Source organism: Balearica regulorum, chromosome 1 (genome assembly GCF_011004875.1).
Source record: "Balearica regulorum gibbericeps isolate bBalReg1 chromosome 1, bBalReg1.pri, whole genome shotgun sequence".
Lineage (NCBI taxonomy): Eukaryota > Metazoa > Chordata > Aves > Gruiformes > Gruidae > Balearica > Balearica regulorum.
This window is the reverse complement of record NC_046184.1, coordinates 35,462,416-35,490,014: the sequence shown is the minus strand read 5'-3', so window position 1 is coordinate 35,490,014 and position 27,599 is coordinate 35,462,416. Positions and strand designations below refer to the sequence as shown.

At 39.2% G+C, this 27,599-nt stretch overlaps 1 protein-coding gene and 1 long non-coding RNA gene across 6 annotated transcripts in view; one reads left to right on the top strand and one right to left on the bottom strand.

Annotated features, from left to right (window-relative positions):
• LOC142600517 (uncharacterized) overlaps positions 1–27,599 on the bottom strand; it is a 634,685-nt gene that overhangs the window by 143,687 nt on the left and 463,399 nt on the right. The gene's annotated exons all lie outside the window — the stretch shown is intronic.
• LRIG3 (leucine rich repeats and immunoglobulin like domains 3) overlaps positions 1–27,599 on the top strand; it is a 45,065-nt gene that overhangs the window by 15,750 nt on the left and 1,716 nt on the right. The window contains exons 4-19 of one of the 3 annotated variants that reach the window (XM_075745431.1): positions 7,084–7,218; positions 7,850–7,993; positions 10,217–10,360; positions 10,683–10,826; positions 11,255–11,398; positions 12,754–12,834; positions 13,504–13,575; positions 13,939–14,010; positions 16,475–16,638; positions 21,325–21,645; positions 22,184–22,465; positions 23,082–23,129; positions 23,241–23,534; positions 23,744–23,902; positions 24,994–25,137; positions 25,230–25,505. In XM_075745431.1, the coding sequence (XP_075601546.1) occupies positions 7,084–7,218; positions 7,850–7,993; positions 10,217–10,360; positions 10,683–10,826; positions 11,255–11,398; positions 12,754–12,834; positions 13,504–13,575; positions 13,939–14,010; positions 16,475–16,638; positions 21,325–21,645; positions 22,184–22,465; positions 23,082–23,129; positions 23,241–23,534; positions 23,744–23,902; positions 24,994–25,137; positions 25,230–25,505 (2,624 nt within the window). Of the gene's footprint in view, positions 1–7,083; positions 7,219–7,849; positions 7,994–10,216; positions 10,361–10,682; positions 10,827–11,254; positions 11,399–12,753; positions 12,835–13,503; positions 13,576–13,938; positions 14,011–16,474; positions 16,639–21,324; positions 21,646–22,183; positions 22,466–23,081; positions 23,535–23,743; positions 23,903–24,993; positions 25,138–25,229; positions 25,506–27,599 lie in introns of all 3 variants that reach the window. The other 2 variants (XM_075745419.1, XM_075745409.1) reach the window with 2 other exon arrangements.

Here is a 27,599-nt window from a genome sequence, read left to right as displayed (position 1 = left end):
CGAAGTGCTTTCTGTAAAGGTAGAAGTTTTTTTCGTAATCCTTGTATGCAAGATTATTTGGGGTAGGTGCAAGAAATCTGCCTCTTTGTCATCTCACAGTAGGCTAGGAGTGGAAGCTGCCTGTAAAATCCAGGAAAACGCTGTCTCAGTTCATATTCAGAACGCCGCAGTCACAAGAAAGAAGTTTAGACGCAACTCCTGAAAATGAAAGCTTACATTCAGTAGGAGTGGATGCCTTTTCCTTCTACGCTTGCCAGAGAAAGTGGTATTGTGTGTTTATAAAGCTAGCATACTAAACTGAAGTCTGGCTCCCAATATTAAGAAAATGTTGGTCAAATATTTTACATCCTTGTCATCTCTTCAGCTACCACTTTATTATGGGAAGGATTAAGATTTGGATGCTGCCTGGAAGAGTTTGTTTTGAAGAAGGATTGAAAAAAAGGATAGAGGAATGCCAGACTGGGCTTCAGGCATAAGGCTACTTGGAGAAAGTCCCAAAAATGAGAGTGGTGGTAAACCATGTGTGACTTGGGCTGATGTTGTGAGCAAAAAGCTAGAGCAAAGAAACTTACTGGAATTAATTCTTGCAGTCTTTGACATTTGGTGTGGAGACTAAGAGGAAGTAAATGAAAGAATTTGAAAAGGAACCTGTCTTAGTCAGACTTGCAGACATGGAAACTAGATTTTTATGGCAGCAATTTAGGCTGAATGATGGGAAAGGGAAGGAGTATGTAGAAACCCAGAGTTTGTTGTAGCAAAAACATAAAGTAGTGAGAGCCTAGACGAATGCTTTTGCAATGAGAATGGAAAAGAATGCAAATTTTATGAGCTATTCGAAGTGGACAAAAATGGCATGTTTTTCTGATCAACAGTGTTAAAGAAAAAGATGAATTAAAAAGAATAACAATGGGTCAGAAAAATAGAGAACACTGGTCCTGTGTGACAAAATGGAAGAATGGTAGGAAATTTTACTAAGGTGTAGGTGCCAAGTTGTAGGGCATACAGTGCAGAAAATGAAGGAAGTCAGAATGAAGTTAAGAGGTCAGGCATAAGTATTAAGGTTATATCTTAAAGAAGTGGTAGGTGGTTACTGCAATAGAGCAGTGAAATATAATGAGAGAAATAGAAGTGGGCAGGAGAACATCCCTCAATTTGTACTGACAGTTGAGATTAGGAGTACATCTAGAAGGGTGTGCAGTCTGAAGTGCCTAGACTTTAGTCTACACTCTCCAAAAGGGAGGCTTGGTTCTGTAACAATAAAGAATAGGTGTTTTTGCTTAACAAGTCCATACATCAGATTAGAAATAGGATTTATAATATTATAATATATAAATACTATAAATATAATGTAAATATAATATTTTAATATAAATATAATATTATAAATAGAATAATATAAGATTATGCTGGGTTTAATCTAGGTCATACTTATAATTGTCCAAGAATTTAGCATGAACTAACAGTCACAGAGTGCACCAAGTCTGCAATGGGTTGTTATTCCTGTTGTCAGCTCATGCTGAAATAGCTATGCCTGCATTGCTTTTGTTTACCTTCTTTAAAATAAAGTTAATGAACTCACATATTCATGTGGCTGTCATGTGCTAAGTAACTTGTCATTATTTTGTAAAGGCCAGAAAGTGTAATGGGAAACAGACTTCAAGGTATAAAGAAGATAGTTTGGAAGGAACGTTTAATTAATTACATACATACTTGTACTATGACTGGAATCAAGAGAGAATTGCTACGGAAGTGTCACGTGTTTGGAAGTTTGGAAGTTTGGATTTTGGATTTACCTCTGTCTTCTTTTTGATGATGAAAACATCTCTGATCCTAGAGTTGTTTCATTCTGCATCTTTCTCTTCCCCTTTTCCCAGTTTATGTTTGGTTTAGAAATCAATAAACCTTTGGTGTCAAGTTTTGGACAGGGTATCAGTAGCCTACAGAGTTCTGAATTTTCATTTTCTACTTTGTGCCTGTATACCACAAAAAGCAGAAAAAAATAAGAGGAGAGACAGTATATCAAGCTGATACCTGGCTTGAAAGAGCAACGACAGGAGTGGATCTTGGAATGAAGGAGATCTTCAAAAGAAGGAACAGCTGCTTGCCACAAGGAACATGAGAAGCCTGTGTGTGAAGGAGACCTGTGGACCTACCAGTAGGACTGGAAGTGAGCCAGAATCGTGCCTCAGTATCTGGCATCTTCATCTTAGAGAAAAACAGTTTCACTTAAAATATTTCTGTATCTAACAGTTGCAAAGATTAAAAAAAAAAAAAGGTTCTTAATTCAGTGCAGTTGGGTGTCTAAGGTGAGAAGAGCACGTAGTCCCATTCATATCAGAGGATTTTTGTAAGGGTAATGTTCAGCTTGAAACCATAATTAAAATATTTTAAATGATGCAATTGTTCATTACAGTCTGGATAATTTTAGTAGTCAAATGAGTAGAAATTGAAGAGGGAAAAAAAAAAAGATCTTTTTTGTCTCTTCTTGTAGGAGTTACTGAGTCTTTTTCTTCTGGTATGTGCTCCTTAAAGTTGTCCAGCTTTATCCTAAAAGCCACAAAACATGAGTCTTCCAACACTTTCTGAGGAAGTTTATTACAATACTGATCTTTCACCTTTACTAGCCATTTTTTTTTTTCTTTTTGCTTAAATTTTCTTCCACTCAGTGTCCTGACATCACTGTTTCTTAGAAGAGCTCCAGAAGTCCAAAGGAGTTTGGGAGGGCAGGAGGGGAGGGGGAGTGCAAGAAACAATAAATGATATGCCAGGAGTCATACGATGTCGGTGGGTGAGTGGAGGGAAGAACAGGTGAAGCAACCACAAAGATTTGAAGAAATGTGAAAAAGGAGGCTGTGAGCTGCAGTGGCGCATACCAGAGACCAGCCAGTACATGCTTGGATGTGGACCGTCACATCTACTTTGCCTATGCGCTGACATGGCGGCCTCCAAGCGAGCTCTGATCTGGAAGCCATGTAAGCACAAGACAGTCAAACTAAACATCTATGAACCCCTGCGTCTTGGCTTCAGCACTGCTGAGAAAGATCTGTCTACCTCTAGAAGAGTGCTTTATTCTCTTTACATATCCTCTTAGTCTCTAGCAAGAGACTCTATTATGATTTCATTTGCCTGTTTGTGAGGCAAATTCAATACATCCTGCCTCTCAGGGCTTACTGGAGGGACAGGAGATACCGTCTTAGTCCAGAATCACACAGATGTTAAAACAGTTATTTTACATCTAGCAGTTTCAGAGAACAGGCTGCACAGACACAGCTCTCCAAAATTATCTTTCTAGACAACTTGTTTTTTACCAGGTTGTTCCAAATCCAGACTCCTACACGTGCTCCTTCTCAGGATCATGGTGCAAGGTAAGATTAAGAGGTTCTCAAAACACAGCAGATCAAGATCTACCTGGAAGAAAGAGTTAGGCTGGAGAAGGAAGTGCAAGAGTATTTTTTGTGCTGAGGTTTTGAATAGAAACAAAAGATAGGAATTTAGGTCTTAATCTTTTTCAGAGTTGGGGCTTCCATGTGATAGGAACAGAGTAATGAAGCTTGCATAGATACTTCTTACTTAGAAAACATTACGTACTGACAATCTTTATCAAAAGATACTTAGTCATACTATCTCAGATCTTTAAAAAATGGTGTTTTTTTCAACACATAAGGACTATTATGTCTAAATGGTGTTAAGTAGATCCTTAACAAATGGATATAGAAGTTGCTGTCCTTTCCGCAGAGGCAAGGAAAGTACAAGTCGATACGTCAGGTATATTGTAGCTGTTGTTTTCATAGAGTGAATCTTGAGATCACGATTGATAGGGCTGTTATAGATGTTTTGGCTTAGTGGCGTGGTTAAAGTCATGAATGCTGAGACAGAAAGCTAAGTTTTCTCATGCCGTAATGGAAAACTGATATGCTGTCTTAAGCTGGTATTCACACAGGCTTATGTAAAAATAATTAAATCAGTCTGCGTGCACACTGGGGTTGTTGGGGGATTTTTGCTGCAAGCCAGTATGTAGGCACTCAAATTGCAAAGGGCAAGTTCAAATTTTTGCAGGTATTTTTGATGGTTTTATCTGTGTTTCTTGGTGCTCCTGCTGCTTTAGCTGTAACAGGAGAAGTTGCAAGGAAGCTGCAGCGTGTTGCTGTTTCTTGCACGTGAAGAAATTGCGATGGGATTGCTGCAGGTCTACTTCTGTGAGAACTTGATGCGCTGGTTCTCTTGTTGCAGGGGATCTCTGTTGCTATGATTTCTCCTTGAGGGTCTGTGAGATGAAACCGGTGCGGTGCGTGCAGCTGCTTTTGTCTGAGCACAGTCATAACGGCACTTCGCTGGAAAGTTGAGAGGTTTTTTTGCACAGTGAACAAACTTGTATGCCATTGTGCTGACACAGAGGATACTGTTTGGTTCTGCCTTGACAATTAGATAGGCTTGCATTTTCAAACACATCCTTCTTGACTAATTTTGACGGTGATTTGGCAGTTATGAGGAAGCAGATACGTTGTTTTTATTTGATTTACTTAAGTGATTGTAAAGAAAAATCAGATTAGAATTGAACTTTCTCAATCTAACTAAAGTTGGGCCTTAAAGTAGAACTATTTGGATATGTTCAGCACTGGATAATCTCCTTCTAGGTGTTAACTATGGAACTTACTTTTTTTTTTTTAAGAGAAAAATGGACTAGAAGGTTGGGGCAATAAGGAGTGAACCATTCAGATATTTTGCATTTGAGTAGCTTCTACAAATATGAGTAAGTAGGAAGGTGCAGTGAGGGCTGGTTTTGTTTTCATTGTAAGATGGACTAGGATTTAAACTGAAAGAGTGTAGATTTACGTTAGATGTTACGAAGAAATTCTTGACTGTGAGGGTGGTGAGGCACTGGAACAGGTTGCCCAGAGAAGTTGTGGATGCCCCATCCCTGGAAGTGTTCAAGGCCAGGTTGGATGGGGATTTGGGCACCCTGGTCTAGTGGAGGATGTCCCTGCCCGCGGCAGGGGGTGTTGGAACTAGATGATCTTTGAGGTCCCTTCCAACCAAAACCATTCTATGAGTCTGTGACTTTGATGTGTAGCTCTCTTTCGGTGAATGAAAGAGGTTGCTTTCTCCCTACTGTATGACCTTATCATCACCAAAAAAGAAAAATGTTCCCTGAAACAAACAAGCTGGGGGTTTTTGTTTGTTTTTGTTGTAACCTGGTCTGTGTTAGGTAATTTGCCAGTTAGTTTAAGTGCTAATCTGAAGGCTATATAAGAGTTTTATTCGGTTCCATTAGGTCCAACTAAACTTTGTAATACAGGGGCTATTATCCTGCCAGTTGTGAGGAATTTCTGTTTTATGGAGCAATGCTGACACAAAGACAGCACTGTGCAAGCCGTCTCTATAACTGAACACTTTCACACTGCAATTTAGGAGGCGTGCAGTTCAGGAAATTGCTGGCTTCTGCTGGAGCACACTTTTACTGCAAGGAAAATTTTATTCATCACTCAAGTAATTGACAGTTTTAATACCTTGTTAGTAATTACCTTATAAACAAACTAACGCATAAAGGCGAGGCTCTATGACCTGTTATCTAGCTCGCAGTCTTATTTGGCCAGTGGAACTGACACGTGGTGGGGGTGTTTGTTGTTGTTTTTTATTAAAGTAATTTGTTTCCATTTATTATAAATACTTTCAGCTAAGAGTTAAAAAAAAATGCAGCATACCTCTACCAGACAGCCTGAGGAATGAAACACGATACAAGCGCAGCGTTGGAGGGGCTGCAAGATCACTTACCCATTCCCACATGTGGTCAGAAGGCCCATTAATCTAACTTCTGGTTCAGTTTTTGAGTCAGGACTTTTTTGTCTTGAGCAGTAATCCTCCCCACACCCCTGGAATACTGGAATATGCGAGGGTTGTTCATGCTATCCTAAATGTGTGGCTTGCTATTTGATCCAGAGCAAGTATTTCCAATAAAGGCAAACACCTTCCAGAATCAACATTCTTGTTGATAGTTTTACTGAAACTGCCGTTGCCTGCAATCTCTAGGAGCTGGGGAGAGCTCCTAAATTTTGATCATTCATCATACTAGGTACAGAATGTATCACAGCCAGAATTGACTTGAACTTCCCAAGGTAACAAGGATCATTTTGGGTTACGTTCATTTAATTGGTCGTGAGGTACCATTAGCCCCAAACTAATAACCCTATTAATGTTGCTGATGTGCAACATTACGTGATGTGTATGATTCTGTACATTATGTGACTGTGAGGGAAAACCTGGTAGGTTGCTGGGTATGAGCATGAAATATGGTCACTGGAAAAAACACATTTCATTGGAAGTGAAAGAAGGGGGTGTTCCTTATAGTAGACTAGGATACCCATGTCTTTAAAGAGTTGCACAATTTTTGTTGTGGAATTGGGTGTGATGCTTAGCTGAAATCTGACCACACATGAAGTCTAGAATCTCTACAATGAACTGATATAAGCAGAAATTTTATTCTTTACTAGAAGAATCTATAGGATGAAATACTAAGTCTAATTGCAAAATTAGAGAATGTCTTTCTGAAGGGGGACACTGTCAATCCGTCTCTTCTAATCTAGCTATGTTTTTCTGGAAATTCAGCCTGATTTTCATGCTTTAGGAGTTTTCAAAAAAACAAAACACAATGCCTAGCTACTATGATGCTAACTTGGTAAAAATAGAAAATATCTCCAATCTCATTTTGTTATGATACTGTGACATACTGTTCAATGCAAATACAAGATACTTCTGCAGTTCAGAAATGGATGATCATAGTTTTACATCTTGTTTTAAAAGCCATGAATTGCAGTAATTGGATTATAATGCGATTTTTTTCATCTTGTTTGCTGGGAATATGTTTTAAGAAACGTCGATGAACACATTTATTTAGAGCATTCCAATTTGTGATGTGGGATGGCTAGAAATGAATGTTATGTCTAGAGAACATACTTTATTGGTTTTCTTTAACTAGAAACTATTTTCAAGTGGAGGAATTAAGAACTAACTTTCGTCAGTCATGTGTAGTTAACAAGTGTTTACTCTGGAAATGACAGTCTTTTGACTACTGTCCTTAAATTTCAGGACCAGTAACAAGATTGGCAACATCTTGTCTGAACATCTGAAGCCATTTCAGAGTCTAGAAACTTTGGACTTGAGCAACAACAACATATCAGAGCTAAAAATATCATCATTTCCATTATTACAACTCAAGTATCTGTAAGTCAAAATTAGTATTACTTTTTTCTTTCAGGTTACTCTCAAAAACTTGTTGGAAAACTTAGTTTGGCAGCTGTTTATTAAGGTACTAAATCTTTTTTTCAGTGAGACATACATTAAATATTTATTCTTACTTTCACCTGTTGAGTTTAAGCTGCTAATTTGAATGTCTGAGTTGTTGCAATGAGATGTTTTACTTCATAAAAAGTGAAGGTCGTTATCCTGAAACAAATAGATCTGTCTCTTGAGAGAAATAATTGTGTAACAAAACAAACTTAAGTTCCCCATGGTTGGGCTAGTCTTGACTTACAAGGAGTTTGCTGGACTTTTCTGAATCTACCTTAATCCTTATTCAGTAATACTACAAAGCCAGAGCTGTACTGATTGAGAAAGTAATGGGGTTGCAACATGCTATCATCTGCCAATAATACACTCCTGCCGAGCAGAGCAAAATGTTGGTGGTGAAATACTACTTGACCATAGACTGAGCTGTCAAGAGCTCTAATTAATATGATAAATGAAATTTCATTTATCAAGGAGTAGGCAGTGCAAGAGCTTTGTGTTTCACTACGCGGTATTAAGAATTTATTAAATAACTGTAAATTTAACCTTCTAGACATTGTTTCAACAGGTACATTAACAGTAACCGAATAACCTCCATGGAGCCTGGTACCTTTGACAATTTGTCTACCACACTTCAAGTATTGAAACTGAACAGGAACAAAATTTCAGCAATCCCTCAAAAGATGTTTAAACTCTCCCATCTGCAGCACCTGTAAGTGCAACCTACAATTGACTAATTGTTTTCAGGTTTTCCAAAGCACTGGCAGTGCTTGAACTTTAACCTTTAATTTAACCAGAGGCAGAGTGAGACAGACACAGAAAACATTACTACAACCCTTACTAACTGCAGCTTTGTACTGAACAAAACTAGTCTTACATATTGGTGAGATGTGAATAGTCTTTGTGTTTAAAATTGTGTTTGCTTATTAAAAGGAAAAAAAAAGGAAAAGGCTGGAGAAGGGGTAATAGCAGTAAGAAATATCTGTAAGAAAGCATTGGAAAAATATGAAGTGAAGTAAACTTATGTAGTTCACCACAGCAGTCTCTCTTTTATTTTGTGCTTTCACGATGAAATAAAGGGAATTAATTTGCTTTCAGGAGGTATGAATAAGCAATATGCTTGAGTAAATAGACCTCCATCAGCTTCACTGATACAATGCTGTCTATAAATGTTTTACCTAATAAATAATAAAGTTATTTTATATGGAAGAGGATGGGGAAATATATTTTTCTTTTCTTTTTTTTTTTTTAATTGGAAAACTTAAAGAGTGCAGCAGGTTGACAAGGGGATGGGCTAGGACTGCACTTTGTCAAATCCTGAATAATTATTTTCCATATTACACAGTCAAGAGTTAAAAATGGTGAACTCTCTTAGGTTAACCTTGAGAGTAAAAGGTCATAAGAGCAGTGAACTGTTAGGATGCTTGACACATCTGGAAACAGTGACTCTGTCTCTTCTGTCTACAAATGCAGGAGGAGTTTGACTCAAGCCTCGGTAGAAGAGTGTGAGACCAGTCCTGCAAGGCTCAGGATTTGTTTATGATCTTAGTACACTTTCTGATCTTCAGATTCAACTGAAATTTTGGATCTTCAGATTAGACTGAAATTTTAGGCAAATTCTTGCCTAAAAAAGTTCTATTTGTTCATAATTTAATTGATAGGCTGACGTGGTTATGTTAGGTAGCTAAGCTGCAATGAAGGTCAGAAATTTGTTTTATCACCTGAAAGAACTGTTCAGAGGAGGAGTAGGGAAGAACTGAAGGCTGTTCTTACTGCATGTTCTTCACTGCTTATGCACATTTAAATACAGGAGGAGGAATAGAGTTCTCTATCATAGAGGTGTCTGTTATCACGTAGGGTTCATGTCAGGCTACCAGAGAGGAAAGCTGAATTCTTACAAGACAGAGACTCTGAAAAATGATTGTGGTATAACCATGGAGAGAGAATTATTTAGGCCTTTACTTCCCATGGGAAAGTAAGTTTTGGAAGGAAGGCATTCTTCTTGGTTTGGTAGGTTGCAAGTTGATACATCTAAGATCTTCTTGAAGGGGCAGATGATCACTCGTTGTCTGAGGACCTTTTCTCAGTATTGTCTAATCCTGTCTCTTTATACTATATATCAATTGTTGCTAATAAATATAACTGTTAATTTAGCAAATGATAGCTAGTTTAAAATTCACTGTTACAACAAGAGTTAACATTGTTCTTTGTGCCTGTGTGAGGCTAGACGTTCTTTCACTTATCTCAGAAAGTCAGAAAGCTGCTTGGGGTTGGTGCAGGGTTCACTTTTTTCAAGGAAGTGTTGTCGAGAGCAGGAAAATAGAAAATACTGAGTGCTACTGTCACTGCAGCTTGCCCTCCAGCCTGGTATGCCTTATAACTCCCTTCCAGAACACACATGGGTCCCAGCTTCTGACCTACAAGGGGTGTGTGTAGTGGACAGGTGAGTGCCAAGACCACTTGAGAAAGAGGGAAGGACCAATTCGTAACTAGTTGTGCAGAGTGAGGGAGCAATGTGTAATGAATGTTTGACTCCAGATTAAGAAAGAGATGGATCAGCCAGGATATTTAATTTTTCCTAGTTATCACAACTGAAAATTTTAACTTTTTCTCTGTGACTGGTTATTGAACTTGCTTTTGCTTTTGAATGTGCGAACAAGACTAAATATGACATTCTAGGTCTACAGGGATTCTTTAAATCTGAAAATCAAGGAATTAACCAAATGCTTGTCCTGAGTATCAGAAAGGCAGAACAGTATTAGCATGGTTAAACATAATGTATTACAGTAAAATGTTTGATTTTTATTACATCTTGTTTCTGTTGTTTTATCTGCAAGAAAAGCATTTAAATAAGGTTTGTTTCCAGAGAGGGAAGAAAGGTTGTTGGCATGTGGGTAAACGTACTCTGCTGTAACTATAAATTTCATTGATGCAGGGAACTGAATCGCAACAAAATTAAAAAAATAGATGGGCTTACTTTCCAAGGACTTCCAGCTTTAAAATCATTAAAACTGCAGAGAAACGGGGTTACTAGGCTCATGGATGGTGCTTTCTGGGGATTAACCAACATGGAAGTCTTGTAAGTATCAATTTCTTCCTGATAGGTTCTGCTGATAACATGTTAAGTAGAATTGTGCAAAATTAATAGAATTACTTGATAAAATTTAAAGATGTTTTTGAATTAAATTGTTCTAGTTTGGTTTGAAAAGCAGCAAGCAGCCATTGGTGAATTTGTCGGACAGCACATTCTGAATGCATGCACACAACTCTAAGTGTAGAGGCTGCAGCTATCTGGCCAGTATCATGAAGTCAGATGTGGATGTGTGGCAAAGCATGCACGCCACTGAGTTTCTGAACCTTATGTCTTTTATCTGTTTGTATATGTTTGTGTGTGTTTGTAGGCAGCTGGACCATAACAACTTAACAGAGGTAACCAAAGGCTGGCTTTATGGCTTGCTGATGCTGCAGCAACTCCATCTCAGCCAAAATGCCATCAGCAGGATCAGTCCTGATGCCTGGGAATTTTGCCAAAAACTCAGTGAGCTGTGAGTGGCTTTTATTCTATTCCAGTTTTGAAAGCCGGGTACATGCCAAAGTATGAGCTTCTTACCACTGATCTGTGAATTTTTCATAACAAAGTTTCCAAGGTGACAACAACTTTTTTGTATGTGGGACAGTTACGTTTTGTTGGAAGAAGTTGAAGCCAACCATGACCGCTTCATTTCACTGTGGCAGTTGTACTTAAACTGTAACACAGTCATTTTCAAATTAAAGAAATTAATTTTCCAGTAATTTGTGAATTATCGGAAATGATACATAAGCTGTGTGATCAAAAATGTAGTAGATTTTGTGATAGTTGTAAGGGGAAGAAACTTCCCCTCCCCCCTTGCCCCCCCAAATTCACCTGGGTTGAACTTGAGTAATAAGCACTGCAGCACAAACATTAAAATACATTTTTTCCTTGAATATGCAGAGATTTGACGTTCAATCACTTAGCAAGGTTAGATGATTCAAGCTTCGTTGGTTTAAGTGTCCTGGTTGGACTGTACATTGGAAACAACAAAGTAAACTACATTGCCGATTGTGCCTTCCGGGGACTTTCCAGTCTACAGACTTTGTAAGTTAACAAACTCATTTTTCAAGGTAAAAAAACCTTAAGAAAAACCCTCAGTGTTTATACTTTTTTTTCTTATGAAATATACAGGAAGCTTTTGTTAACTTTCCCAGATCAGCATATGTTTTTCTTACAGTAGGATTTTTTTCAGAATAGTTGGGAGAAGCAGGACTTCTTTCGTTAAAGTTGTGCACAATGGATGTTGGTCATTACGATACGAACTTTCAGTAGCATTATTATGGGAAAGGCATGTCTCCATTCAAAGGCAGCAAGCAGCACCGCTACCCACAGCTTTAGGGTGGATCATAGTTGTGTCTTAACTGAATCAACATTTTCCCTCATGGTAGAAATAAGAAGACAAAACTCAAAACTGTGTATTACTATGGATGCTGATGCTTGTCATGACGGAGCAATTGCTTTAAACATTTAGGCTTTGTTTGAAATAGCATTTCTTAATGGAAGGGGAAGAAAGAAGTAATCTAAATATATTGTACTTCATTAAAATCTCCCAATTGCATACTGCTGGCCCATCTGTTAGTCAGATGAATGCAATGGTTGACTTTCCTTCCAGGCTTGGAAAAGGGTGCTTGCATTTTACTTTCAGAGGTTTGCTCACATACTCACACTTTGGGCATCTAGCAAAGATGAAATTCAGAGGGGTGTATGCTATGTTTAAGTGTACAGAGAGCTATCGATCTTAAAGAGAGGAAGTCAGAGACTTGTGAGGTGTCTAGGAATTAAGTGTTAGACTTTTCCTGCTAGATTTTTTTTTCTTCTGTAGCCCTATTCTGTTGATTCTTTGCTGACACGCCATTATTTTCACAAATCTCTAATCTCTTTATGCTTCACAGATAATTAAGCTAGTGTTGTGGATGTTGTAGGATGCAGAAGTGATTCATTTTTATAATAAATCTCTGTGTGTTCTCTGTTTGTTAATATTATAAACTTACAAAGGCATGAGTGTATTTTGTTTTGAAGGGGCAACAGTTGATCCCTTCCCATTGTATGACACTCCTTCTCTGATGGTAGTCCTGTATCTGAATACCCTTACAGAGGAAGGTGGTTTTGTTTTCTAATGATTCTTAAAATTGTTGGGTGTGTGATCTTTTTAATTATCATTGGAAAAAGTGCTAATAGTCTTCAAAGTCTCTCAGTAAAAATAGAAATGAAATAGCTAATCAGGAAAAGCTTCTCTTAAAAAAAAAAAAAACCCAAAGAAAACCCCCAAACAAACAAAAAACAACCTACCAGAAAGCTATTTTAGAAGTTGTTTTAAATAATACATGCTCTTGAAGAAGTATGTACCTTGTTTTTTTTAATAGCTCGTGTGGTTTGATTTCCCATCCTCTTTTAAACAGGGATCTGAAAAACAATGAAATATCATGGACTATTGAAGATATGAATGGTGCCTTCTCTGGCCTAGATAAACTTAGGAAGCTGTGAGTATTGCTACAACGTTTGTATCTCATCATTCCTTAAAAAAATTATGTTAGAGTATGTGTGTTTCAAGGGACACCTGAAACCAACACTTAATAATGTTATATTGTCCATAGCTGAGATTTTTTTTTTCCCCTCCTTTATCGTTTTGTCCTCTACAAAGTGTACCTTTTCTGTAAAAGAAATTCCAGATTTTTCAAGTCGAACTAATCTGAAGTATTTTAAATATTATTACTATTTATGGAAATGTTTCTCAAAGAATGAAGGTTTCTCGTAATAGGAAGTGATAAGCACATTATCTTGCAACGGGATAGTGACAGAGATAGTCTTTAAAGTAACGCAGCATCCAATGGAAGTGGCTTCATTCCATTGAAATTTTCATGTGTACATCTGTGAAATAAAAAGATGCTTATGTGTATACATTTAGAATAATACATATCACTGAACTGTACACGTTAAACGTCTTCTAAAATCATTGTAAAATCTAGATGTTTACTCAAGGGGAATAAATGGGTATCTTTTAAAGGTGAGACATTTTGTGGCATTGGGGAAGGTTGAATGGTGAATATTAGTCACAGTTTAGAAATAAATGCCAAAAATGCAATTGTTCAGCTCAAAAAATGCTTCTACTTTATTGCATCTTTTTTACATTATGTATGTATATTTTTCAGGATACTCCAAGGAAACAGGATTAGATCCATTACAAAGAAAGCATTTTCTGGTTTGGACGCACTTGAACACCTGTAAGTAGTAGAAATTCAAATTTAACCTAACTTTGTAAAAAAGGAATTTTGATACTAATTGAAATAAAAGTAGGACTAACAAGCTTTACTTATGACTTTGAATGAAATAGACTTACCCTGGTTGCTACTGTGATCTTGAGAAGGTTCTTTTATTTTCGAGTTATGCTGAATATAAATTTTGGAATCAATGCAGAAAGTGTTATGTATTAAACGTGTTATAAAAGTCCTTAATCCTGTCTCTAGTTTTTGAGTTAGGGTATTCTTTGTATATCACTAAGGTAGCAAACGATTCCTTGAGTCTTAAATACATCCAGATTAAATTATTCTTTCCTTCTCTAATGTTATTTTTATTTTTTTTCCTAGAGATCTAAGTAACAATGCAATTATGTCAGTTCAAGGAAATGCATTTTCACAAATGAAGAAACTCAAAGAATTGTAAGTTTCTATCTAAAGACATCATCTCTATTAAATACATAAATCCATATAAATATATAAATAAAAAGCTTGTAAGATGTTGCCTGATGCAGTGATAAAGTCCCACTGTAATCTCTCTGAACTCACGTAAAAAGGGTATGTCAGTGTTTTGTCTTTTATTTTTTATGTGATGACTGTATTTAAGTGAGATAGTGTAGGATAGGAGGCGTTCATTTTCTGCTACATTTGGTGTCTAGAGTCCTTATTTTAAATTGGCTGATCTCTAATAGGTATTAGATAAGGGAGACTTTGATGTAAAGTGCTATAAGATCAGCAGTGCTATCACTGAGCTAAAACTTACTGGACCAGTGAAATGCAGTGCTGTAATTCTTTTGTAAAGACCTGGTTGTCAGTGCTTGTAATTGGGTCCTTCTATCCTGTAGTAGCAAAGGGGCAGATCTTCAGAGAAGTCATGAAGCGGTCACTGGGAAGAAGGTATTCTTCTAGTGAGTTTTTGGGGTTTTTTTGTGCGCTTAGCCTCTTTTTGATCAATACAGAAAAACGCTGTCACTGTTCCCTATGTTTTGAGCACAGCTAATTCTTCCTCTTGCATATATGTCTCCTCTGTTGATATCAGCCTTCTCTAGTCAGTTCTGTTCTTTGAGCTGTTCTATGGATAATCTGTCAACAAACTACAGAATAACAAAAAGATGTTGCTCTCATAATGAGTAGAAACTTCCTGGAGCTTGTCTGGAGCTTTTCATTTGTGTTCTCCAGACTCCTATCAAGTATCACAGCTCAGGTTTGAAGGAACCTCAAAAGGTCATCTGATCCAACCTTTTGTGGAAAAGGGAGCCTAGATGAAATTATCTAGCACCCTGTCCAGTCATGTCTTGAAAACCTACAGTGCTGGAGGACTCCACCACATCCCTGGGGAGGTTGTTCCAGTATGTCATTGTTCATACTGTAAAATATTTCGTTCTTGTATCTAGACAATATTTGATTCATTCGAAGTTCAGTTTGATGTTACCCATATCCTGGTGTAGCTACAGCTGCTCTAGAAAGCAGCAGCCATGTCTCTACCCATAGCCAGAGGCTTTCTGCCTTTTCTCTTCCTTGAGTTGGATCCGGTTGTATTGCTCGATTAGTTTGCTGAACTCGCTCAGCCAGCTGCAGGGCAATTCCTAGATCTGGCACAAGGGAAGCGGTGGGAGCACAGTGCTGACAATTAGGGATTGATATAGATGATTTGACGAGTGATCAAATGTGATGGAATGACAGGCTAACACTGCTCCAGGAGATGTAAGATGCTACAAGATACCAGACTGAACAATGAAATAACTGTTCGAGATTTGTTGGGGTGTTTTTCTGTACTTTTCTTGAAACACTTAGTAGACATCCTTATGTCTGAGGAAGATGCAGACAGATGGTAGAAAGTACTTACTAAATGTGCATCTAGTAATTCTATTCTGAGGCCCCTAGAGAGTAAATCTGAAAATAATGTAAGAGATACCCACTGCATCAGGGTAGCAAAAAACGCTGTGATTTCTCTGCCTCCTAAGAATAACAAGAATGCTCCTAGAACTTCAATGAAACATGACCCGTTTCATCTCAATGTGAACTGGTGAGCTGGCATTGCTAGGTTTTATCCATGCAGTGTTAGTGTGGGGAAAAAAAAAGCACAGAGATGCTCTTCCTTCTCTTCAAATAATCAAGAATTGGTATGTCTTCATTTATCTTTAAAGCTGTTTCTGTCCCTGGATCCATAAATTATTTTTGCTTTTCCTCTAAGAACAGGTAAGATTTGAAGAGACAAATTTTATTACTGACTGTGTTTTTTAATACAGTTTTTTTTATGGGTGATTCTGAGTTTTCAGCCAAAACTGAGAACTCTTCCTACTTCAGTTCCAGATTCTTGATGCTTTATAGAATATCCCTTTGCTTTCTTATTCCTTATTCCCCTCTGTGAATGTAGCTATTTGCATAGGTTAGGTAAGCTGATAACCAGTTCTGCACTTGTTATTTCCACACGACTATTTTTTGTCTCCTCACTCCGCTCTTTCAATATCTTCCTCAAGATAAATTCTGACTGAAATGGAAATGAGGAAATGAAATTGTCTTAGAATTTTTTTATGTTAGCTTCCAGAGCACCTCCCTTTTGGACTGTTCTCCTACATGCCCATTCTATGTGTCCTACTGCTGACTGTAGTTTTGTACCTGAGACACTACAAACATGACTGACTGCCTGGACTCATATTTGTAGCAGATGCTGGGAGTTTGGGATAACACGTCTGTCTTGTAGAATGTAGGAGTCATGACAATGGTGTCACCACATCTAAGCCTAATAATATTGCCGTCTTTCTCTTGTGATATATGTATTTAGCCTAAAAATTTAGTTTTGTTACTGACATGCTCATATAGATCTACATTACAAACAGAAGAAACAAGCAGATAGGCTTTGAATGTAATTGCTTTTTTTTTTCAGGCACTTAAACACATCGAGTCTTTTGTGTGATTGCCAGTTAAAATGGCTACCACAGTGGATGTCAGAGAACAATTTTCAGAGCTTTGTAAATGCCAGTTGTGCCCATCCTCAGCTGCTAAAAGGGAGAAGTATTTTTGCTGTCAGCCTGGATGGGTTTGTCTGTGGTGAGTATAGCCTCTATTCCTCATTCCATAGAACAAATTATGCTGAATGCATTGATTTTTGGTGTGGTTTCTTTGATATGTTTTGATTTCTCTAATAAAATGGAGAGGATTTCGTATTTGTTAACATTGCCTTCTCTGTTGCCAAACTGTGATGTAGATGCTCAAAGCTTGTGGCTTTGTACAAGATGGGGAGTGACAGTTCTCTGACTTCTATTTCATGAACAGCTTGTTTACATAGTACATAGCATAGCGTGCAAGGGAAAGCTCAACAGTTTGTGGTGGTAAATGTATATGTCTCTAGATTTAAAAGATGGATATTGTTTGGATAACTATCATTTTTAAGTGAGACATATTTTGGCAAACTTAAGATGCAATTTTTGGCTTTGATTATTTGTAAATTATTGTGGTGGGTTGACCTTGGCTGGAGGCCGGGTGCCCACCAAAACCGCTCTGTCACTGCCCTCCTCAGCTGGACAGGGGAGAGAAAATATAATGAAAGGCTCGTGGGTCGAGATAAGGACAGGGGAGAGATCACTCACCAATTACCATCATGGGCAAAACAGACTCAACTTGCAAAAAAATTAATTTAATTTATTACTTATCAAATCAGAGTGGGATAATGAGAAATAAAACCTAACTTTTAAAACACCTTCCCCCCACTCCTCCCTTCTTCCCAGGCTCAACTTCACTCCCAATTTCTCTCCCTCCTCCCCCGCCAGTGGCACAGGGGGACGGGAATGGGGGTTGTGGTCAGTTCATCACACATTGTCTCTGCCGTGCCTTCCTCCTCAGGGGGAGGACTCCTCACACTCTTCCCCTGCTCCAGCGTGGAGTCCCTCCCACAGGAGACAGTCCTCCACCAACTTCTCCAATGTGAGTCCTTCCCATGGGCTAGAGTTCTTCACCAACTGTTCCAGCATGGGTCCCTTTGACAGGGTGCAGCCCTTCAGGACCAGACTGCTCCAGCGTGGGTCCGCCATGAGGTCACAAGTCCTGCCAGCAAACCTGCTCCAGCGTGGGCTCTTCTCTCCATGGGGCCACAGGTCCTGCCAGGAGCTTGCTCCAGCGTGGGCTTCCCACAGGGTCACAGCCTCCTTCAGGTGTCTCCACCTGCTCCGGCGTGGGGTCCTCCACGGGCTGCAGGTGGATATCTGCTCCACCATCAGCCTCCATGGGCTGCAGGGGGACAGCCTGCCTCACCATGATTTTCTGCAGGGGCTGCAGGGGGATCTCTGCTCCGGTGCCTGGAGCACCTCCTGCCCCTCCTTCTGCACTGACCTTGGTGTCTGCAGTTGTTCCTCTCACATATTTTCACTCCTCTCTCTGGCTGCAGTTGCCCGTGTTTTTTTTTCCCTTCTTAGCTACGTTACCCCAGAGGCACTACCACCACGGTTGATGGGCTCGGCCTTGGCCAGTGGTGGGTCTGTCTTGGAGCCGGCTGGCATTGGCTCTGTCGGACATGGGGGAAAGCTTCTAGCAGCTTCTCACAGAAGCCACCCCTGTAGCCCCTCCGCTACCAAAACCTTGCCACCCCAACCCAATAGAATTATTTTCATACTGTATCAGTCTTGAGGTTATTTCAGAGCTGAGAAAATTTGAAGGTAAAATAGCCATACTGACCTCAGCTCTGACCTTTTTTGTGTGGGCTTGTTGTCTACTTTAAAAATTATATGGCCCATGTAAGTTCCTGCCTGTATATAAACAGTATTTTAAAACATCCGATTTCCAGTTACGCTAGTGATATTTTGTATTTCAGTACATCAGATAGTAAATGCTAGTAAAATACTGTTATTTTAAAACTTGAGAATTTGAGGTGATAGCATCTGCCTTAAAAATGAAACTTCTCTGTGTGTTTAGTAACATTCATTATCACCTATATGTTATGCTCTCTATTTAAACCAAAGTGAAGCTAAGCATTCAGAGTAAAGACGTGTGTTTGAGTACTCCAATACATTAAGTGGGAACTTTGAAAATATCAGGAAATTGAAAGCTAACTGAATTTCGTGTATTTTTGTTGTAGACAAGAAAATTCAAACTTTATATTCTTCAGAGACAAAACAGTAAACATATCACTCATAGCAAATATGACTGCTTAATTTTTACTGTTCTCACTCCTACCCTTTTTTCAGTGGGAAAGCAGGCACAGAATATAAAATAGTGTACAAAAATGTTGTTTTCTCCCATCCTATTAGCAGTCAAATGTTTAATATAGTAATGCTAAATAATGAGTAGATGGTGCATAATCTGGCTACTGCTGAAAAGAAGTTGACATAGTGCAGGAAATTACAGACTGCTCAATAGCTAATGGAGTATATATGAAGTATATATCCTTATTTATGAGAAACTCATTCTGGCAAGAAATTAAACTGGGGGATTTAGGTGTATCTCCTACTTGTTAAACCATGGTGATCATGATCTTTCTTTTAGCTGCTGAATGCCATTTTTAATGAATTAAATTCAAAACCTTTAAGATATATTAGCAAAAAGGGATGTACTAAGAGTAAGTTGTTACATTTAGTATGTAAAATAATTGTCATGCAAAAGTAACTAGAATCTGTTAATTCAATCAGTGAGTGTTTCACTGTTTATTAAATCTTTAAAGTGTGCCATCACTAGGTGTTTAGGTGTACACACCTTGCCTTAGAAGTTTACAGTGGCCACCTTTGCTTTTATAGAGTTTTCAAGAGGAGTGTGTTAAGTCCTGTCTGAGATTAAAAAAATAATCTATTACATATAATTTAAACGAGTGTATAAATTGTCCAAATCATGCCAAGTTACATTTCTGAAAACAGCTGGGAGATAGGTGGGAGTCATCCTAAGTTTTTTAAAGGCAGGCATGTGTCAGGCAAGGGTTCCATAGCTGTGAAACTAAAAAAAAAACCTAAAAAAAAAAAATAGAAGAATCCATGTAATTTGTGCTTCCTAAGATCATGTCTTCCAAGCTGAAACAAATCATGAGACATTTCTGTACTAAAGATAACTGTGGAAGAAAAATAGAATGGGTGCTTTTTTTATTTGTATCAATTACTTCAGTTTAACATAGTGATGCTAAAATAGTACCATCTAGGTGATGACTAACTTTTGTTACATAGTAGTCAAGTGGCTTCTACATATAGTAGTCAAGTGGTTCTATAAAATGAGAAATATATTTCTCAGAGTGTGTGTGTATATATGTGTGTGTGCGTTTCTGTGATGCAAGTATTAAAATATACTCTCAAATTATTTGATTCTGACAAAAGACATTGCCAGTCTTATCCTAGAGTGTTCTTCTGTATTTTGTAGTATCTGCTTATTTGAGTGACCCTTCCTCACCCATCCCCCCTTCCTGCCAAAATATTTAAGATTTTAAAGTATTTTACTATTTGATTGATAGTACAACTAAACCAGAATGAAGTATGTTCGCCTGTCCTTTCACAAGGCTAATTTAAGCATTTACAGTGTTTTACTTAGTTATCCTGTGCAACGTCAGTGAAAGCATCAACTCAATTTGCCAAAAAGTAGTTTGCAACAATTTGCAAATACAGTTTGTCACGGAGGACTTAAGGCATGGGTATGAAGCATGAAAACCAAATGGGCTGGGAGGCTCTGAAGGCCCATGCTTAGGGTCTCAGATCAGGGGATCTGTGTTGCCCTGGCGCTGGAGCGCAGCTCCAGACTTGCAAGTGTTGTGCAGGCAGCTCAGGTTCAGGCTATCTGCACATCTCAGGTTTTTTTGCAACGTGGAGGTTCTTCAAGGGAATAATGCTTTGACCCTGGTGTGTTGTTCCCAAACGAGAGAGATGTAAGGAGGTAAAGCGGCTAGGTAAAGCCTAGCCCTGCAGCGCAGGCGGGGTCTGCAGTAAGGAGTATTTGGGGCCCGGGGGTTTTCCAGCAGTGCCTCTGAAGTTTGGGCCTGTGTCTTTGTCAGGAGGTAGGAGACATCTTTGAAAGTTGAGAATATTCTAAGGCTTTTGCTTTTGGGAGACCAAGTGTTTAATTGCCCACTCCTTTTGTACATGGAGTTGACAGAATAAATAGTTCAGAAGGCAACTAATTCTGTAAACTCACAAAACAGCACTTTGAAGGTAACTGTCCAATAGTAAAGGGACCTCCCGAAACTAATCTCTTGAAGTTCTTGTGTGCTGCCCTGCTTAAGGGATTTTCAGCACTGCTGCATTTGTAAGGTGGACGAAACAGCCACAAATCACTGGAGCAATGACTTTTGAACATGATTGTTTTTTGTGGGTTTGGGGAAAACTCTCAACTTTAACTTGCAGTTTGTGATGGTAGAAGAGCTATGCTTTCAATAAAAAAAAAACTCAGAACAGCCTGAGGTGGTGTAAAGATGAAGGGCAGGCTTCATGACTGACATTCAGTATAGTTCTTACGGATGTCAGGGGGTAGTTCTCTCCTCTTTAGTGCTGCTGTTGAACAAACTGTACACACAGTCTGCTTTCAGATGTGCTTTCTTTTCAATAAGAGATGACTTGGCACAATAAACTCATAAATATGGCACCTTTAAATGCCCTAAGGCTAGTGAAATTTAAAATGAAAGCATCATGTATCCATTCGATGATAAATACTTATCTGACTGTTTCTCTCCAACCTATAAAACAAGACTTACAGAATCTTTCTAAATAGAGTCCTTGGGCCTCACATATATTTCTTCTCTCTTCTTCTGTGTTACTTTTTCTGCTTTCTGTGCAGATGATTTTCCTAAACCACAGATCACTGTCCAGCCAGAAACGCAGTCAGCAATCAAAGGCTCCAATTTGAGTTTTGTATGTTCAGCAGCCAGCAGCAGTGATTCCCCAATGACTTTTGCATGGAAGAAAGACAATGAATTACTGCAAGATGCTGAAATGGAGAATTATGCACACCTCCGAGCACAGGGCGGTGAAGTGATGGAGTACACTACCATCCTTCGACTGCGCAATGTTGAATTCAGTAATGAAGGGAAATACCAGTGTGTTATTTCAAATCATTTTGGATCATCCTATTCTGTCAAAGCCAAACTTACAGTAAACAGTAAGTATGTTACTTTTTGCTTGTGGACTTAAAGTAGAATGATTTTAATCAAGATATGTAAACACAGGTTTTTCTATTCTCATCATCTGCGTCTTTTAGAAGATCCCATAATAAGCTGAGATTATTTCTTAAAATGTATCTAGTTCCAAGATCACCATTCAGTTTTACATCTGGCCCCATTGTGCTGAACCATAGTATAGGAAAAAACAAATAACAGACCCAATTCGTAGTAAATCTGACAAAATCTATGTAAAAAGGTAGGAAAATTCTAATATTTTCTTCACAGGAGGTTAAGTGTATACTCTGTTTCAAGGTACTATGGAAAGGTCATGTAAGATGCTGTTAGCAGAAATGAGATTTTGATCGAGGTAGTCTAACATACTTCACAGCTCCCTCCCTTTCTCTTTGGCTACTGATAAATTTAGGTTGTATACTTCTCCCACATTTTTAGGCACAAGAAGGATGTTAAGAGTATTCTGTGCAAAAAAGGAAAAGTATGTTTCACTTATTCATTTTGGTGTCACTAACTTTTCTTTAGTGCTGCCTTCGTTTACAAAGATCCCGATGGACTTAACAATTCGTGCTGGGGCAATGGCACGTTTGGAATGTGCTGCAGTTGGGCATCCTGTCCCACAGATTGCTTGGCAGAAAGACGGTGGAACAGATTTTCCTGCAGCACGCAAGAGGCGCATGCATGTCATGCCTGAAGATGACGTATTCTTCATTGTTGATGTAAAGATCGAGGACACAGGCGTTTATAGCTGTACAGCTCAAAACACTGCTGGAAGCATTTCAGCTAATGCGACATTAACAGTACTAGGTAAGACAGTGGCAATCCTTGATGGCATATTCTCCTCGAACAGAGCTATTGCTGAGCACTTCTAAAATCGTGAGCTGATTAAGACCAGCATTGTTATGAAAGTGCTGTATAAACATAAAAATGCTCTGAAATAATTTGTGTTGGTAGATACAAATAGATAGATGAGGAATATGTACACAATCTAGCACGCAATCACTATTATGATGCAAAATAATAAAAATTAGTTACATTTCTCAGTGTGTATACAATGTCTGATATGTGGGGGGGGGGAAAGGGGCTGTTATTTTTGTTTAGAGGCAGGATATTTTGTTTAACTTTTAATTTCCTGACATTTTGTTAACCATTTTTAATCTAGTTCTCTGCAGTCTCGAGCAAGTATGATTTGGCCTTTTTACCTTCTAAGGTAATCAAGCGTCTAGGTCTGATCAATTGACAAGTAAACTGCAGGCTCTAAGTTCAAATTCTTTCAATGTGTTTTTTCTGAGAATGAGAGTAAGCTTCATTAGGCCTTACTGATGCATTTAATTTAGCTTTTCCTCTTGAGCTGTGAAGGAAAGGGACATGTTCCCATTCTTGCAAGGTCATTTAGAATATAAGGCTTATGCTTTCTTTTCAGAAACACCGTCATTTTTGCGGCCTTTGCTGGATCGAACTGTAACAAAAGGTGAAACTGCAGTCTTGCAGTGTATCGCTGGTGGTAGCCCTCCACCCCGACTGAATTGGACTAAGGATGACAGCCCTCTCGTGGTAACAGAAAGACATTTCTTTGCTGCAGGCAATCAGTTACTAATTATTGTGGATACAGATGTAGAAGATGCTGGGAAATACACTTGTGAAATGTCGAATACGCTTGGAACAGAACGAGGCAACATCCGTCTTAATGTAATTCCTACTCCCACCTGTGATTCTCCTCAAAACATTGCCCCATCGCTTGATGATGATGGATGGGCCACAGTTGGCATTGTGATCATAGCTGTGGTTTGCTGTGTGGTGGGCACTTCCTTGGTGTGGGTGGTCATCATCTACCACACCAGAAGGAGAAATGAAGATTGCAGCATCACAAATACAGGTGTGTAAACTGAAGGTTTGCCTTGGAAATGTACAAAAATGTTTGTGGTTACTTTGCAATGACTTTATTGTAGGAACGTTTGTGTGCTTTGACTCAGAGTCAGAAGAGTGAGCTGCTTGTTACCTTCAGCACTTTGCTGACAAGTTTAAAAATGCTTCTGCAAACTAAAGTATGCTGATGGCTTTGGTGTGTGTTCTGCTACCCCACAGATGAAACAAATTTGCCTGCTGACATTCCAAGTTACCTGTCATCCCAGGGGACACTGGCCGAAAGGCAGGATGGATACGGTTCATCTGAAAATGGCAGTCATCATCAGTTCCTCACATCTTCTGTGGGAGGGTATTTCTTGCAGCAGAGGGACAGTAATGGTACGTGTAAAATGTTAAGCAGATTTTCCATGTTGCTCAAGTAGCTGCAGTTTGGCTATTGTCTTTCTAACTAATAGAAATAACACTAGATACATGTCTTGACTGAAGTTAGAGAGGGTGTGAAATGTATTGCTTAGGATTGCTTCAATGAGATAATAACATAAATTTGGTTCTGTTCATCCAAATGACGTTATGCCTTTACTTAAATTATGAAGATTTTCTCTAGTTTCAAGGGTGAATTTAAACTGATGATCACCTTTCCATAACAGAGTGTCCAAAGGGAATTACAACAGCATGTCTTCCTCTGTTACAGCTTGAAAAGGATGCTTGTAATGGAATGCAGGGATGGGTGGTAATAGCATGTGTAACTTTGGTATAACATAACTGATTAAACTTCCCTGTTACAAAAGCCATTAGGGTCAAGTCAATAAAGGATTTAAGGTGACTGCGAGTTAAAAGCTGCAATACTTAATATTTGTACATCTGGCCCCCAGGAATCCAGAACATATCTGATTTAGTGAGGAAAAGGTACTTTTGAAAGGGGTTGGGGTCGAGATACAGTCAGGAGCTGGGGCAGGTGGGAATGGAGCAGTGATGAGATCGTTCTGCAGTCATAGGGTAGTAAGAGGAGCAGCTTCTTTGTGGAGCGTGTCTGCAGCTTTCAGGAACCATTGAGCTGAAAATCAGTATTGCTGTTCGAGCAGGCAGTGACTCCTCAGGCTCCTCCACCTAGGACTTTCTCATGAGCACTCAGTGCTCTGAAAGGTGGCTGTGTGAGAGAGCATGAGCCTGGCTGCCCGTGCTTGAGAGGAAGTCAGTCCCTGGTTCTGATCACTGTGACTGGGTTTGTTCTGTTATCCAGAAACGGTATAATGAAGCAAAGTGTGACATGTTCTCTGTCAAGCTGATTAATTGAACACTTGCTGGAATTGGAGTTGTCATCAAAAGGTTAGGTTAAACTTAAGCAAGCTCTACACTATGAAATTTAGTTGAACAGACGGGGTTCTTATAAGAACAAGACTTAACTCAAGAAACCGTAAGCTGAAGCTTAAGAAAAGACCATACGGTGACATGTCAATTTTATTTTTAAGGCATTTGCCATCTAGATAACGGCAGTGAAACAGACCTGGAGGGTGTGGCAGATCCTTTCCTATGCCACTATCTGGGGACTTCGGGGACTTTGTACTTAAAAGGAAACACATACGGCTCTGAGGCCTTTGAAGCATACAGTGCAAGTAAGTTGGGGGCGGGGAGGGGAAAGTTTTAGTCCTAATTTGATTTTGTGCTATGATGAATCTATGTAAAAACAATTTTTCATTTTCTTTAGGTTGCAGCCCTGACCAAAGAACAGCATGCCTGGACCCTTATGAGTCTGGATATCTAAAGAAAAAGGAATGCTATCAATACTCACCTCCACTGGAAGACACCTTTGATCAGTGTGTTGGCATAATTGGGATGCAGGCTACAAGTAGCAAATTGATTAACTCCATTTATACTCAAAATGAAGGAACTGGACTGAAAAGCAAAAGTCTAAACTTGGACACACTTGATTTAAACAGAAGTTTGGAACCCTCATCTATTATCAGTAACAGCACTTTCATGGGTATGTTCTACCTATTGTTTTTTATTCAAGCTGCTGGTGTCCTTGCTGTCTCGTTTCCTACTTCCAACACTAAGCAAAACTGATTTCTCAGCTTTTTCTTTCCCACTCCTACAGTAGGTAATTCTGTAGTGGTGTTTAGATACTCACATAACTAGCATTGTGAGAAAAAAATAATTTTGTGCAATTTTCAGTGGGCTTCTTTTTGCTGGTGTCTGTGAATTTAGTAAGATAATACTGCATGTGGAACGTAAATACTTTAGAAAGGAGGAGAGGAGAGTCAGGAAGTCTCTGAGGAAAGGCAGTTGGACAGTTGTCCGTGACATTCTGTATGTGTTCTTGTCTTTTTGTTTTCTTCCTCCCTCTTTGTCCCTGAGTAACTGGCGATACTACAGTATCCTTTTTTTTTTAAGGCTCGCACAACTGAACTATACACATAGGCTCACTCTCCACTGCAGTGCATGAGGACAGTTGTGTACCCCAGAACTCAGGGTGCCCTCTGGATCCTACTAGGAGTTAGACAGGATATGGGCCCTGTCCTGTGTTACAAAGGGCGCAGCTTGGGGCTTGGTCAGAAGCAGAACTGACATACATTGAAGGAGTTCTCAGGTCAAATGTGGTAGTCTGGTGAGGCGGTTCCCCTCTGGATGTAACTGTGAGCCCGCTGCTTCTCAGGAAACATGACTTCTAAGGACCATTAGATACAATGTCCCGAATGTTTGAAATTCAGGAACAGAAAAGTGATTACAGTAAAACTGTGTAACAAGCATATTTAGATTACCAGGAGATCTTAATAGCTCACGCTTACATAAAAATCTCATCAGTGGTATGATTCTTATCTTTTGTCTTAATACAGCTGGCAGATTTCCATAAATGTTAGGATACTTACTTAAATACACCTAAACAAACTTCAGGCATACCAGAAGTTTTGCCTGACAGGCAAAAGGTGTACAGGGTCCCAGGAGGGCTCAGGGCAGGTGAGGAGACTTGAACTCCAGTGTATGAGGATATATTGTATAACACAGTGAGCCAGAACTATTTACCCTTCAAAGTAAGGCACTGTAGAAAAACGCCCTCTCTACCCCTCCTTTATCTTCTTTTCTCATGGTGTGTATGACAAGAGAGTTCCTGATGCTTAATTCAGGGTTTACAACTTCAATCTAGATTGGAGGGAGAGGTTTGGGGGAAGGAGAAAAGCGTTGCTTTACCTTTGAAGCTCCCTAAATTTGGGGTGTTGGTTTAAAACGCATATAAACCCACATACTGCTTTCATCCCTGTGATATTTGAGCACCAAGTGCAGCCCTGGTACTGTGGATTGTCTCCCAGCTGGTGTCAGCATGGTTGATCAAGGCCTGGGTCTGCTGGCTGTGTGAGGGGACCTGGGGGAACGTGCATCACTGGGCTCTTTGTTCTCAGGGGGTGGGGAGGGAGGTAGAAGCTCTGAAGTTTTCCCCCTTCGAAAGCCAGATGTTTGGACTGTAAAACATTGCAGATGCCATGACATCTGGCAGAGGCCCTGGGACTACACACGTTCTCCTGGCTGCCTGCCACTATTGCTGTGGTGGGACTGTGCAGATAGGGCTTTACCATGTCTCCTGCAGAAAGTAGTTCCACTCTATGTGGGTATACCCAGGACTTAATGCAACCTCAAGGGGTCATATTCCCCTTTCTGCCCCAAAAATCTATGCAGTGCTACTTTTTTTGTCAGTTCTGTGAGCTAGTACCCCACCCAACTTTCATCATCGTTGCCTTGGATGCTTCGTAATCATTAGCACTCTTCACTCATAGAGCCTATGGTTAGATCTTGGAGGTGGTGGATGTGGAAGAAGTCTTGATAAATTTCTTGGGGATTTGCTTCTTCAGCATCATTGTCTTCAAATTCAGCACCCCTTTGGCCTTTATAATCACAATGAAGAAGACAGCTCGCATTAACATCACTGTTGACACATAAGCCAGAAAGTTCACAGCTTGGATTTTTTTTTTTAATACTTTTTTTATAAGACAGAATTCATTTGTAGTTCTGGTGCTGTGAGGCACATCCTTTCATGTTGTGTTAGGAGCAAAATTGCTCTGCAAACCATTGATGCAAATACGGA